Below are 13,869 nucleotides of genomic sequence, written 5' to 3'. Positions count from 1 at the left end.
AAGATTTTAGTTATTGTTTGTGGCAAAATCCAATATCAACTGAACTCTACAATCAAGCAAGAAAATTCAACCAATTATTATTTTTTTTTTTTTTCAAAACTTTAAGTATGTCTCTAAATGCAAAAATTGCACATTATTTTATATGTATTGTTGCATAATATGTTGTTATGTTATGTTATGTTATGTTATGTTATGTTATGTTATGTTATGTTATGTTATGTTATGTTATGTTATGTTATGTTATGTTATGTTATGTTATGTTATGTTATGTTATGTTATGTTATGTTATGTTATGTTATGTTATGTTATGTTATGTAGCAACTGTTACTGAAATTTTGAATAGGTAGTGTACTTAACACAGTTTATTAGGAAAATTTCTGAAAAGTAAAAATCTTCTATTATGCATAAACATATGTATTATTGGCCAAACTCACTTTTAGACTTTCTGAGAAAATGTTATTCTGAAAATATCTATTTTATATTCCATAACATTTGCATTGTGAATGGACCTAAGAATCTAATTTTGAAAAGAAAGCTAATTATTGTATTTTGAAAGAGGCTATATAATGCCCTTTTATAAAGTCTTGATTTTGTTTTAAATTTTCATGCTTGAATGTTCAAAAATCACATTATTTTCCCCATATTCTCTATTGTTGCAACTCCTCTCTTCCCAGTCTGTCAATAACACTGTATAGTTCTTGTCTCTCTAAAGCCCCTCCTTCTGAAAAGCGCATTGTGCTGTGATTGGTCGGCTGGATCAGTGTGTTGTGATTGGTCAAGCGCTTTGAGCGTGTTTGGGAAACGCCCCGCCCCTTACCGTGAGTTTCAACACACTGCTAACTAAACCAGGCCCCGCCCCTTTATTCTGCGTATGCCTTGAGCGGGAATTATTCAACTGAGGAATATTGTGACGTGTTTGTTCCCGGAAAAATACTCAGGGAGTTCAGAAGCAGTGACACTGATATAGAGAATAACTCCTGCTGGAGGGATTTCCTGCTTTGGGATTTTGCAGACCTTTTTCATGCTCAAACAACAACATTACACACTAAAGAAAGTAAAGAAAGCATACAAGGTCCACTTTAAACTTAATAATACACAGAAGAAAAAAAATGGACAAAAAAAGTATTAGCACTGAAAACAAATCATGTTCTGCTAAATGCACTACTGAATTAAACATCTACAAACATCTTTTAAAAAACATGCGTTTTTGTTTTTCTATTTCTTTATCAATGTATATGACACTGTTGGTAGGAAAAGCATTTGAAACGAAGCAGCCATATAAGGGGATGTGCTGAGCGCTGGTAAAGCTGTGCACTGTGCTGTGAATGTGTAAATCTCTTGAGCCCAGACTGTTCCAGAAGTGTCGTATAATAATGATGGTACAGATGAAGATCTCTTACAGCCACAGTAACACAGACAGAGCTCATGAACACTAGAGATCTGAAGCAGAGCACATGCACACAGGACCACACACACCTACAGACACGCACATAATGCGGCAGTAACCGATCAATCAATGATAAATGATAAATCACTCAATCAATCATACGCACAGCTTCAAAACAAAACATGACTGTTGATTTAGGGGTGTTTACATGACAACGTTTTCAACTAAAAACTGACATTTTTTATGCGTTTTGGCCGTTCATTTACTTGAAACGCAAACTTTTGAACACGTTGAACAACCTGATCGCTTGTATTCACCGCTCAATAGAGAATATGCACGTGACGTCACTGTCGACCGTTATGACTGCGGTTACGCCCACTGAGGGGCAGCACTGATTTTCAGCGTGAATGCCGCGAAAAACACACAAAACACATCCAAAAAAGAAAAAAGAGCATTGTGATTGACTGTACAAATAGCTTTGACACAAAATCTGAGGTATATTTTTACACACTGCTGAAAGCTACAGAAAAAAGAAGCAAATGGATCACTGCAATTCACAGAAACAGCTGGACTCCAGCAGAGAAACATGGATTTGCAGTTATCATTTTGTGTCAAAATGTTGGATTTTGAGGTAAAATCATACCGTATATATTGTATTGTTATTAGGGGTGTAACGGTACACGTATTTGTACCGAACCGTTTCGGTACAGGGCTTTCGGTACGGTGCACGTGTGTACCGAAGCATTACATTGCAACCAATATTCACCACCAATAACTGCAATAAGCTCTGCGTTTTGTTACTTTCGATAAGAAACAAAGTGTCATCCTTCAAATTCTGTCCACGAAATCATGAAGTTTAAACAGAAAATGCCATTTTGACGTGCTTTGATGTGGGGTGACAGATCACTGTACAGGCGCCTCAGTTCAACCGGCAGCGCAAGCGCGGAGCGCAAGTGAATGTGTTCATCTCTTCCTCCTTAATAATACTAGTTACAGAATAAACATGAAAGAACATCTGAAGGTATGTTGCAAGATTCAGTACAACTTACTGAAACGGTCATATCTCATGTAATCGCTCATTCAGTGTTTCAACGGTGGAAAGACGTCAATGAAAGCGTCCGTATTCAACAATATGTCATGATGCATTTACCTCAGAAAAGCCATTCAGTGTTCACAGCTTGTTAGTTCGCTAGAGAAATGAACTCTTTCGCTTAATATATGCACTGTATTAGCCAATATCTTCATTATTTTACTTAATCTTTTAGTGATATCCTGATTAGGCTATTTAATGTATGTTTAAATAAATCTGATGTTAAAATAACAGCCACTGTGTAGAAATGATTATATTTCAACAACGAATTGGAGTAAAAACATTTAGAAGTTAATGCAAAAACTGGCTTCGGTGCAGCTTACAGGTTTGCATACAATTTGTTATTTGAGTGTTGATTATTTTATCTAAAAATAAAAAGCAATTGAATTTAGGCTAATAGTTTGGGCTTCTTTCAAGTTAAGGCTCCCTACATAGTTTATAGCATTAGCAGAGATAATTTTTTTTATCCTTAAGAAACTTTTAGTTTTAATTTAATTTAATATATTTAAAGACAAAAACACAATTTGTTCAGTAAACCTCTGTTTAATAATAAAAAAAAAGCAATTTTATGTTTAGTTTTCTCTCCACCTGCTGTACCGAAAACTGTACCGAACCGTGATTTCAAAACCGAGGTACGTACCGAACCGTGAGTTTTGTGTACCGTTACACCCCTAATTGTTATATATTGTGTTGACAAACCATTAATTAAATATTTACCATCTTATATTCTGCATAATTGGATCTTTTTAAATAAACTCTGACAAAAACTATACACGTTTTAGGGCTGGACGATATGACTATATATATAACATTGATATAAGGTCTGATTTAGACCTACCTATATTGCAGTTATATAAAGTGTTCACAGTCAGATTTGCTTTAGCGTCGAAATCAGGCACATATATTTGTCAGGATACACGATTCCTGGCTGCATGTCAATATCCATGGATTAGGTTTCTTTGACAAGTTATAAGAAACACTTTCAAGCTCAACCTTTAGTGTAATCATTTGTTTTACTCGCGTTTTTTGCACTTTCCCCTATTAAATCCAGTCATGCAGCAGGTTATTTTGCCACTCAGTCCACTGGCATGCAAAATACAGCATTTTAAGTTGCTTTTACAGATCTGTGTAAATGAACACAAAACTTCTCAAAAAATTCAAAGGAAAAACTTTTCAGTTTTTAGTACAATGTTGTCATGTAAATGTACCCTTATTTCTTTAGCCCCAAAAATACAATGGTATTTAAATTGCCCCTTGCTAAACAATCAAGACTGCCAAAGGCCAAAAATAGTTGTTTAATTGGAGGCCATGCAAGTGGGCCAATATGGGTGTTATTTTAAGCCCTTTGGGGGTTTCAACAGGACTGCATATGGCAAGCTGTTAGAGAGATTGAGTGAGTGAGAGCATGTGTGTGTGTGTCTGTGGTAATGATCCCTCTCTACGGCGGCTCACTGACGCCCCGCCACCTGCTGCTGCTGCAAATTGCATTCGAGGATGTAAACTTACTCAGCTAAAGACAAAATCTGTCTATAACAGGGGCCAATCTTAGCCAAGAGTCAAAAACACTGTTCTCATAAGATACACAACACAAGATACAAACACATCAGCACATTGATGCATTCACATGTAGGTCTGTCGCGATTATTGATTAATCATCTGATCGTGGTTATTTGACCACAGAAAACTTGATGATTTCAAAATCTCATGTTACTTATAATGTTCTGATTTTTGAAAGTTAGCAGATGCAAACTTCACCACAATGTCATAATGACTAGCAGGCAAAAAGTGTTTTCTTTTCTTTCTTTTTTTTTTTAGCCTGACCATCATAAAGGTCAATGACATGATGCTCCTTTTTTTGTCCAGAACTATTGATAAAAAAAAAAAAATCATATATACACGATTTAAAACTCATCATTCATTTATTTATTTAGTGTTTTTTAATAAATACATTTACATGGACATTTTTTCTACAAAACTAAAATTTCAAGCATTTATATGTACAGTATACACCTTTAGATTAAAAAATAAATACATTTTGAGAAACATGACATACAGTTAAAAAGTTTGGAGTCAGTCTCTAATGTTCACCAAGGCTACATAAATTTGACAAAATAAATATAGTAATATTATGAAATATTATTACAATTTAAAATAGAAAACAGTTATGTGAATATATTTTTAAATGTAATTTATTCCTGTGATCAAAGCTGAATTTTCAGCATCATTACTCCAATCTTCAGTGTCACATGATCCTTCAGAAATCATCCTGATATGATGAGTTGCTGCTCAAGAAACATTTCTGATTATTATGAACGTTAAACAGTTGTGCTGCTTCATATTTTTGTGGAAACCATGAAAAAAAAAAAAAATTATAAAAGACTCTTTGCTGAATAAAAGTATCTTACTGACCCCAAACTTTTGAACAATAGTGTAATTTCAGTCAAGTTATCAAAGAACATGGTTCAATAAACAATAAGACTTCTTACTTCACTATCAGTTTCAGTCATTTAAGGAAGCAAACATAGTCAACATTTTTTGTGATGATAGACATCATAGAAGTCTCTCTTTCGGTATTATCTTTCATAAGAAACGCTCTCAAACATTATGGTATGGTTCCATGGCAACCGTTCTTCCTAAACGCAGGAAGTGCTTGTGCAATTCGTGCACCATAAGCCATAATGAAATACTGGGCTGGGTGTGACGTACCATCAAACCAGAATGAGCCTCATGAGAGAGACTGCGGACTCTTTCCACAAGGTCACAGATGAGTTACAGGCGGTTTACAGAGCGAATACTTTCCACAGTCAGACATCAGCAGAACAGTAGCACACTGACCCATGCGAACACTTACGGGATCCAAACGCCAGGGTGTCACACCGTTACTGAAGGCCTGATTCACACCGCAGCACGTCAGCGGAGCACATTTATTTTGGCCACATTGACAGCAGCGTAACAGAAGCGTCAGTCCAAGTAGAGTTTCTGTGCCGAGCACTTACTGAACTCAGCAGAAAACATGCTGAATATTCAATTATTTATCAGCACAACCTTTGGCAATATGTGCTTTTATGAAGCAACATACAGGAAAACATTGGAATGAACTACTGCAAGTTTATCAATTTTATTCACAAAATCTGAATCTAATTACCGCTTAAAGGGGACATATCATGAAAATCAGAGTTTTTCCATGTTTAAGTGTCCCGGTGTATCTACCAACCAGTCCACAAAAGATTAACATGACGGCACATGCTAGTGGATGAGTTGAATTAACTCCACAGCAACTACATATATTTATACACTAACCATTCAGAAACGTCCAGTTTCATTCTAAAAGTTGTAACTTCTTCCTGAGTCTCTCCATCAGTGTCGACTCCGGTTTGAACAATGTAAGCTGAACACCGTTACTGACAATCCTCATTTTGGCTGCGTGAGATTCTCCAGCTTTGTTGTTGTTGAGCTGTTAAATCTCCGCCCTCTTCTGGAAAGGGGGCGGGAAGCAGCAGCTCATTTGCATTTAAAGGGACACGCACAAAAACGGTTTGTTTTTGCTCACACCCAAATAGGGGCAAATTTGACAAGCTATAATAAATGATCTGTGGGGGATTTTGAGCTGAAACTTCACAGACACATTCTGGAGACACCAGAGACTTATACTACATCTTGTGAAAAGGGGCATAATAGTTCCCCTAAAGGCCAGAATACACTACATGACTTTTAAAAAAAAACAGGGCATCATACACTAAATGGGTCTCATTCATGAAACACGAGCAGAACGAATTTTTGTGTAAATCGTGTGTAAAGTGGTTCTGGAGTAAATTTTCGGATTCAAATGTTCGTTTTTTCCAAATGCTAGTTGGTACAAAAGAAATCTACACGTGCTCCCAGCCACATGTAAATAGTGCGTTTAACATCCGAACGTTTTGCTCATTAATAAGGCTGCATTTTAATTCACAGTAATAAGGTACATATTTACACAGCATTTTGAAAAAATATTATATATAGTAATTACATACGTTTTTTCTTTTACTTTTATTGTGAGAGCCAGTAATAGCGTCTGCAAACGGAGCACTTTAATCAATTAATTAATTGATTTCAATACGGTTGGGCAAACTAATGGCCCCTTAATTGTTATGGAAATAGTTTCCTATGAAATGGCCAAAATCCTTTGTTTGGTGTCATAATATGATGCCCATGTAGTTGTCAGTTGGATTTAATGGGCGGGATTTATGGTAATTGAGAATGAGCGTGCACGCGCGTCCCATTTACGACTGATTGGAATTCATTAACACACACACACACACACATTTCACGATCACTTCTGACGTTTACGAAGTATTTGTGAAACAGGAGAAGAGTTTTCGGGAAGGTCTCTTTACGCGCAAAACACTCACATATTTACTCGTATATTTACGCATGTTTCATGAATGAGACCCATTGACTTTAAATCGTTCTGAACACAACAAACTCACACAGAAACACATGCTTCATTGCTAGAAGAAACACAGTCTCATATAGCCAGACCTTTAGACTGACTGCATAAGGTCTGGACTCTATCGCAGCTTTCATTGGCCAAGGACTGCCCAAGAGGCCGTCTGACTGACATCTAACACAACCAATCACAGTTTGTTTTGTTCCACATCATGTTTAGGGGCGTGAAAATGTAAAGTCAATGTCCCTACGATAACAGACCGGTGTACATTCAATCAATTATTAATTCAAGAACATTGTGCAAGTTTACAGCAACAATGGAGCTGTGTATTTCACATAATTTTGAAAATCAAGCGTTTAGTCGATCCTGATAAGCACTCTGTCAAGATCCCTGTGTTCTCTTGTGTTTTGTAGGACTTTTATGTTGAAGTGTAATTTTGGTTTTCTTTGTTTCAATCTTCACTTCCTGTGTTTTGGTTCCTGTTTTGCCTTGTACCTTGTGTGTCGTTATAGTTACCCTCATTAGTTACCATGACATCATATCACCAACACCTGTCCCTTATCAGACCATTGTTAATGTCTATTTAAACCTTTACGCTTCAGTTGTTTGTTGCTCTTGTGAGTGTGTTCTTGCCGTTGCTCTCGTCTGTGGATTACTCATGTTTATGGATTACCTTTTTGTTATTAAACGTTGGTGCCTGCGCATTCATAACACACTCATTGTCACAGTTGTAAACAAAATGGTGTTCTTTTTCCATGAGGGGGTTTGGCATCACAGTGGCTTTATTTCCAAGCGGACACAAACGTCTCCTGGAAGTCCTGTAGAAGATGGGGTCAGATGATGGTTTTTGAAACTCCTGAAGTGTTTCCAATTTTGTGTGTCTTATGCCCAGACCTTCATCCAATGGTCCGTGGGCATCAGTGACGTCTGAAGCCTTTAGTTGTAAATGTGGTTCCAATCCTCATGCAAATTAGATTTCATGACAATCAATTTGTCATAATTCTTAATGGCACACTTATTATTTATGCCCATTTTGAAAGGAAAATTTAAATATAGTAACTCATAAATCTCTTTACTGTCTATACAGAGAGGTCACTGTAAAAAAAAAAAAAAAAAAAAAAAAAAGGGATGGGATTGTGTGCTTCTTTGAGAGCTGTGACTGTTTGCTCAGTGTTATTAGCTCATGCTCTTACTACAATACTGCCATTGGCTGGAAATCTGTAGAACAATCAAAACAAAAAACAACTGCAAAGCAACAAGGCCACTATCACTCATCGTAAGTCATTTTCTTAAAGCAACAGCTGTTTGTTTGTTTTTTTAAACGTACATTCACGCACATTGGCGTTGTATTTTCTAGATCCATAAAGACAAAAAAGATTACATATCAAAAAGCTCAGATCCATTTACTTGAGAAGCAAAATGATATAAGATATCAAGTATTGTTTTCAATAAAAAAAATAAAAAATAAATAAAACAAAATTGAGTTGAGTTTTCATCAATAACAAAAGATATGTGGGGTAAGAAGTAGAAAAACTATTAGTGAAAAATCTAGTGAAATCTATTTGGTGTAAAAAATAACAAAAAATATATAATAAAATAAACTTGTTATTGTTGTATACATATATATTACTAGAAAACAAGATAAAACTACAGAGGAAGAACAGGATATTTGCAACACTTGTATGATGAAGAATAGAGCTGGAGAGAGAGAGTGATGACATGTGAATAACATCCCGTCTGACGTGCCTTAATAAGGAGATCCGATAGATTCGCTGGCAGAGGAAAAGAGAAAGGAGAGCAGGAAAAGAATGCTGCTTCGGTAAACTCCCAATTTACATGTCCCAAACACACACGCGGCCCAGCACACGGACAACGAGACAGTGATTCAGCACAGACCTCTGTCTCACTCGCAACACAGGAACAAAAGTGGGGCGATATTTATAGAGGAAGTATCAACATCATGTCTTCGCCACATTCAGATGAACAGAGAAAGGAGGAAGAAACAAGCAGGTGGAGGACAGAAGGACAGAAGGACAAAAAAAAAAAAATTGTCTGAAGAAATGTGGTTCTTTACAATATTGATAATCAGTTTCTTGAGCACCAAATCAGCATATTAGAATGATTTCATGAGTGATCATGTGACACTGATGACATAATTCTGAAAATTCAGCTTTGATCACAGGAATAAATTACATTTTATATATATTTAAATACAAAACAGTTACTGTTTTAATGGATTTCAAATCAAATCAAATAAACACAGCCTTGGTGAGCAGAAGAGACATCTTTCTAAAACATAAAATGTACCAAACACAAACTCTTCAACAGTTGTGTAATCATCTCAAAGTCAGAGCAAAGAAACAGTAGAGGTGATAGAAAAATTATTAAAAACAGAGATGATGAAACTGAGAGTCAATCCTCCCAAAAAAGTAGATATCACAACCTGACATGAGATAATAAAAGGCAAGGCTTCATTAAATCCACCATCAGTTAATAAATAAAAATAGAAATAAGAACTACATTGTGTGAGAAAATCGCACAGCCTGGTCCATGTGAACTCAAGTGACCCGCGCTGAAAGACAACATCCCGACAGCATCAAGTACCAGAACATGCGTGGGCTGTTCCTGTGGCTCACAGCTTGATGAATTAAACATGAGCATTTAAATTAGACCCAGTGTAAAAATGAAGAGCCCTTAAGTTAGAAAACACCTCTCTGTCTGTCAGAGAAACACTTGCTGCAGTGTCACATGCCTCCTGCAAACCTACTCTGAACTTTGCCAAACTCAAGAGACAGACTGACAGACAGCATGTGTGCGGATCAATAAGCACTCGGGACCAGCAGCTGAAGCCCGACTGCACGTGGCTCCAGCAAACACACACACACATACCTTTATATTTCTCTCGGACGTTCTCATAAGCTTGAATAAAGTCCTGTTCATCTGCATTGGGTGGCAGGCTGAGGGGTTCGTACATGGCCATTGTTGGGTCAATCACAGGTCCTCTCCTCTGTCTTGTTCTCTCTATGCCGGTAGAGGATGTGCACCTCTGTTTGTGTGGATGAGTGTGTGCAGCAGTGCCGTGATTTCTCTCTCTCTCTCTCTCTCTCTCTCTCTCTCTGCTCTAGACTTCATTCCAAAAGCCAGCGCCAGCCACACCCCCTCCTTCCTGACTGGGAAATACCAGCAGGCCCTGGTAAGCCCCGCCTCTTAAAGACACACAAGATATCAATCTAATTATCCACTCAAAACACCTGAACGTGTCTGACACGCCTCTTACACTGTTTAGCATACTACCTACTATTTTTGAAAGCTGCAAATGCAGTATACATTCAGAAGCGATGTTTGAAGAGAAATACTAGCTCCAGGCTTACTGCATAATTGAAATAAAAATGTTAAATGGGTCATTGACAAATAATAATAAAAATGGATGTAATGCATATTTTTGAGTCATGAACAATGTTCAGATGTTAAATAACCACTGGCGTAGGAACCGGGGGGGACGGGGGGGACGTGTCCCCCTCAATATTGGAAAATGCTGCATGTGTCCCACCCAAAAATTAGCCTATACACCGCAGGAACAAAAACTGTACATTTTGAACTTTTATTTTGAATACGCGACGAAGAAGATATTCGGTTTTGTCAGTCAAACCCAGAGTGATTTCATTCATGTTTGAATAATCACCATTCGCCAATCACCAGCTTCATATTCTTCACTTTTCACCTATAGTCGGACTCGGAGCATCTGATTGGTAGAGAGAAGTCAACATTACACTACGAACATTCAAATACGTTATTGGTGCGCACCAGCTTTGAACGACTCGACTTTGTATGAGGTAAATTAGTCTCAGTCAAGCGGTTTAAATTAACAAGCTTTTTAAAACTGAATTATGGATACGAGGCATGACATTAAATTAAGCATCAATTTCATTAGCTTCATAGTCAGCTTAGATAATAAGCTTTGTTTTACTGTTATAAACTTTTTAATAGAAAAGTAAAATGTTATTGATATAGATAATAATGATAGTTCTAGTTCCAAGTGCCTATATCCAAAGCCGTATGTGACTGTTGTGTTTTTGTATTTTTTGGGGGTTACAAATCAAATATTTGCCTTGTAAAGTGCCCCTTTCCTTTCTGCCCGCAATTGCAGGGGGGCTTGTACACTTTTATGTTTCCCAACTTCAATATTTGTGTAATAATAAATAGATAAATTAAACAGATGAACAGATGATAAACAGATGATTTTGTTTATTTATTTTGCTGTTATTTCATATATGTCGTACCACGTGACGTCACCATACTGTATGTTACTATTATGGTGGCGAGATGGACGTTGATTCATAATGGCCAAAATGTCCCCCCCAATGTCAAAGTGGTTCCTACGCCCCTGTAAATAACATTTCAATTTAAACAACGTGTTTAAATAGATTTTTTGACTGTTTTTATGTCAGGATGTACAACCAAATAGTTGCATGTATATACTGTAGTTGTACCACCTGACATGGAAAGTGAACCAACCTACCCATATTTGAAATTAGCAGTTTTTAACAGTATTTGAGAGAGATTCAAACTTTTTCACTCTCTCACAAGGATCAGTTGGGGTCCTCTGGATAATGCATTATCATGTTTACTGTTGTTACCTTGTCAATTCATTAGAAAAGAGCCATGTTTGCAGCTGCGCCACCCTGACGTTCAAATTTTTTCAATTATCTCAACAGCTTTAAAACTACTGGTATTTATGAAATTTGTTTAAATTAAAGGTTTCAAACCTAAAATAGTCTTTAGTTTTAACTGTTTTATTATTAAGACACCATTTTAAATAGTTTTATTAGTCTGTTCATTTGTTCGGACAGTTGCACCACCTGACATTTTTGGGGTTTAAGATAACAAAACATAAAATAATATGTATTATTTAAATGTACTGAAAATGAATTCAAACTAAATAGATTTTATAGAATAAAGTTATGTACTGTATGTCATGAATTTATCAAATTATTTTAAAAGGAAATAATTCACTTGGACAAAAAATAAAAAAATGTAAAAAAAAAAATGTGCATGTCATGTCATTGACCCAAATATTAAAAAGTATAAAAAATAAATTCATTTATTTTTAGGAAAAAATATTTGATCAATTAATGGGTAGTGGGAAAAAAAATCACAATCATAAAAATGTCTGATTCATTTAACAAAGGTCAAGAGAGTGCATTGCATTACTACTACATTTGGCAAAAGCAAAGAGCATCTGAAGTCTGAAATCATATACTTTCTGAGTAGGTAGTAATTACTTTGTGGCCATTAAACTATAGTATGAAAAATAAGATTTTCTACATAGTATGACTATATAGTCCCATTCTATATAGTATAAATGTGTGTAGTATGAATGCAATTAGGATGTACTACATTCATCATGTTGTCATTGTCATGTGACCTAAAGGGCCAGTTGCATTGCTTCACTGGCATTCACAAATCCTGTCCTATGGCCTCATGGGATAGTAAAGTATCCATCATATGCACACTTCAGGATCTTGCCGGAAGTGGTAGATCATCCAGGTATATTTTGCCTACTGTTTTATATATATACTGTGAATTTGGACATTCAACTCTTTTCAAATATGTTTTCTTCCTACTAGTAGTAGAATGTTATTTGGCATGCAGCCATTGAGCCCTATCTTACACCCGGCGCAATGTGGTGCCAGGCGCAACGCAAGTGTCGTTTGCTAGTTTCAGCCTGACGCAGTTATCACTTTCACGTCCTGCACCAAATGCATTTGCGCACATTTGTACGCCCATGGGCGTGCTGATCTGAAAACGAGATGTGTTCAGGTGCATTGTTGGCGTGTTGCTATTTTAAGGCAACTGAAATAGACTGCACCATTGACCAACTGAAACCTGGTCTAGAGTCAATGGCGCAGTATTTGTTTTGTTATTTGAATAGCGCATTAGTAATATGCGCCTATATGCAGGTGTACACTCTGATTATCACACACACAGGGAGTGCAGCAGCACACAAACATGCCAAATATTAAAAATTAAATGATAAAAGATTATTATTGTGTGCATCAAGTTTAAAATGCTTTGGTGGAATCCGGCTTGTCCCGTAGATGGTCTGCTCATGCACGCGTTTCCTCGCTAGAGAAGCGTTCAGTTTTTTCCGATGAGACTCTGATTGGTTTATTGCACGTTACGGCCAAAACACACCCATTCCAAAACACTTCACCTTCCATTTCCAGTCTCACAAAGAAACCGGATGCAATATCAATCACTATATGGACACCTCTCTGGATCAGACTGCCAAAAAAATTACATTTGTACACAAAATTGTACAAAAAAAGCCAAATAAAATGTATCATACATCATGTGCCATACTACTGAAAATGTTCATCAGACTGCATTTCACTACTTTTAAACAATAGTAGGCACTGTACACTGTGCAGTATGCTAAAATTACATTCCAAACACAGCCCATGTTTCATTCCCAAATGCCTTTGCTTTCTTTCAGACTTTGTTTACTCTTGCACAACTCCTCCCTCACTAACCTGACTGAAACTTTCGAAGAAAGATGCTCTAAAGAAAGAAGTTTTGTTCAATAGTTGTGTGACATCATGGTGTGTGTCAACAGGTTTGAGCGATTCATGTCAGACAACTGATGAAGACAAACATCCTGTTTTTCCTCCTGTGCTTTGCAAGTCATATCCAAAAACTCATTAAAGGATTAGTTCAGCTCAGAATTAAAATGTCCTGATAATTTACTCAGCCCCATGTCATCCAAGATGTTTATGTCTTTCTTTTTTCAGTCGAAAAGAAATTAAAGTTTTTGAGGAAAACACTTTTTAACCACCAATGCACTGCTCTGCAATGCGCCACGATACATTGGAAAGGTCACCGAAGTACCGCGGTAGAATGAAAAAACATTTTCTCCTTCAACCTCAAAATCATCCAACATTCTTGTTTTACCTTTTTTTGTAAAGG

The 13,869-nt window shown here is 36.6% G+C and overlaps 1 protein-coding gene across 8 annotated transcripts in view; it reads right to left on the bottom strand.

The window, feature by feature from the left end:
* Nucleotides 1-13,869, bottom strand: part of plecb (plectin b) — a 188,396-nt gene that overhangs the window by 152,933 nt on the left and 21,594 nt on the right. For 2 of the 8 annotated variants that reach the window (XM_067400190.1, XM_067400199.1), the window contains exon 1: nucleotides 9,793-9,966. The exons of the other annotated variants lie outside the window; for them this stretch is intronic. In XM_067400190.1, coding sequence (XP_067256291.1) covers nucleotides 9,793-9,883 — 91 coding nt within the window. In that variant the 5' untranslated portion in view covers nucleotides 9,884-9,966. Of the gene's footprint in view, nucleotides 1-9,792; nucleotides 9,967-13,869 lie in introns of those variants that run through there. 8 annotated transcript variants of the gene reach the window in all.

This window comes from Chanodichthys erythropterus, chromosome 2 (assembly GCF_024489055.1).
Source record: "Chanodichthys erythropterus isolate Z2021 chromosome 2, ASM2448905v1, whole genome shotgun sequence".
Classification (NCBI taxonomy): domain Eukaryota; kingdom Metazoa; phylum Chordata; class Actinopteri; order Cypriniformes; family Xenocyprididae; genus Chanodichthys; species Chanodichthys erythropterus.
Note: the sequence above shows the minus strand (reverse complement) of the source record. Positions and strands in the feature narration are given on the sequence as shown.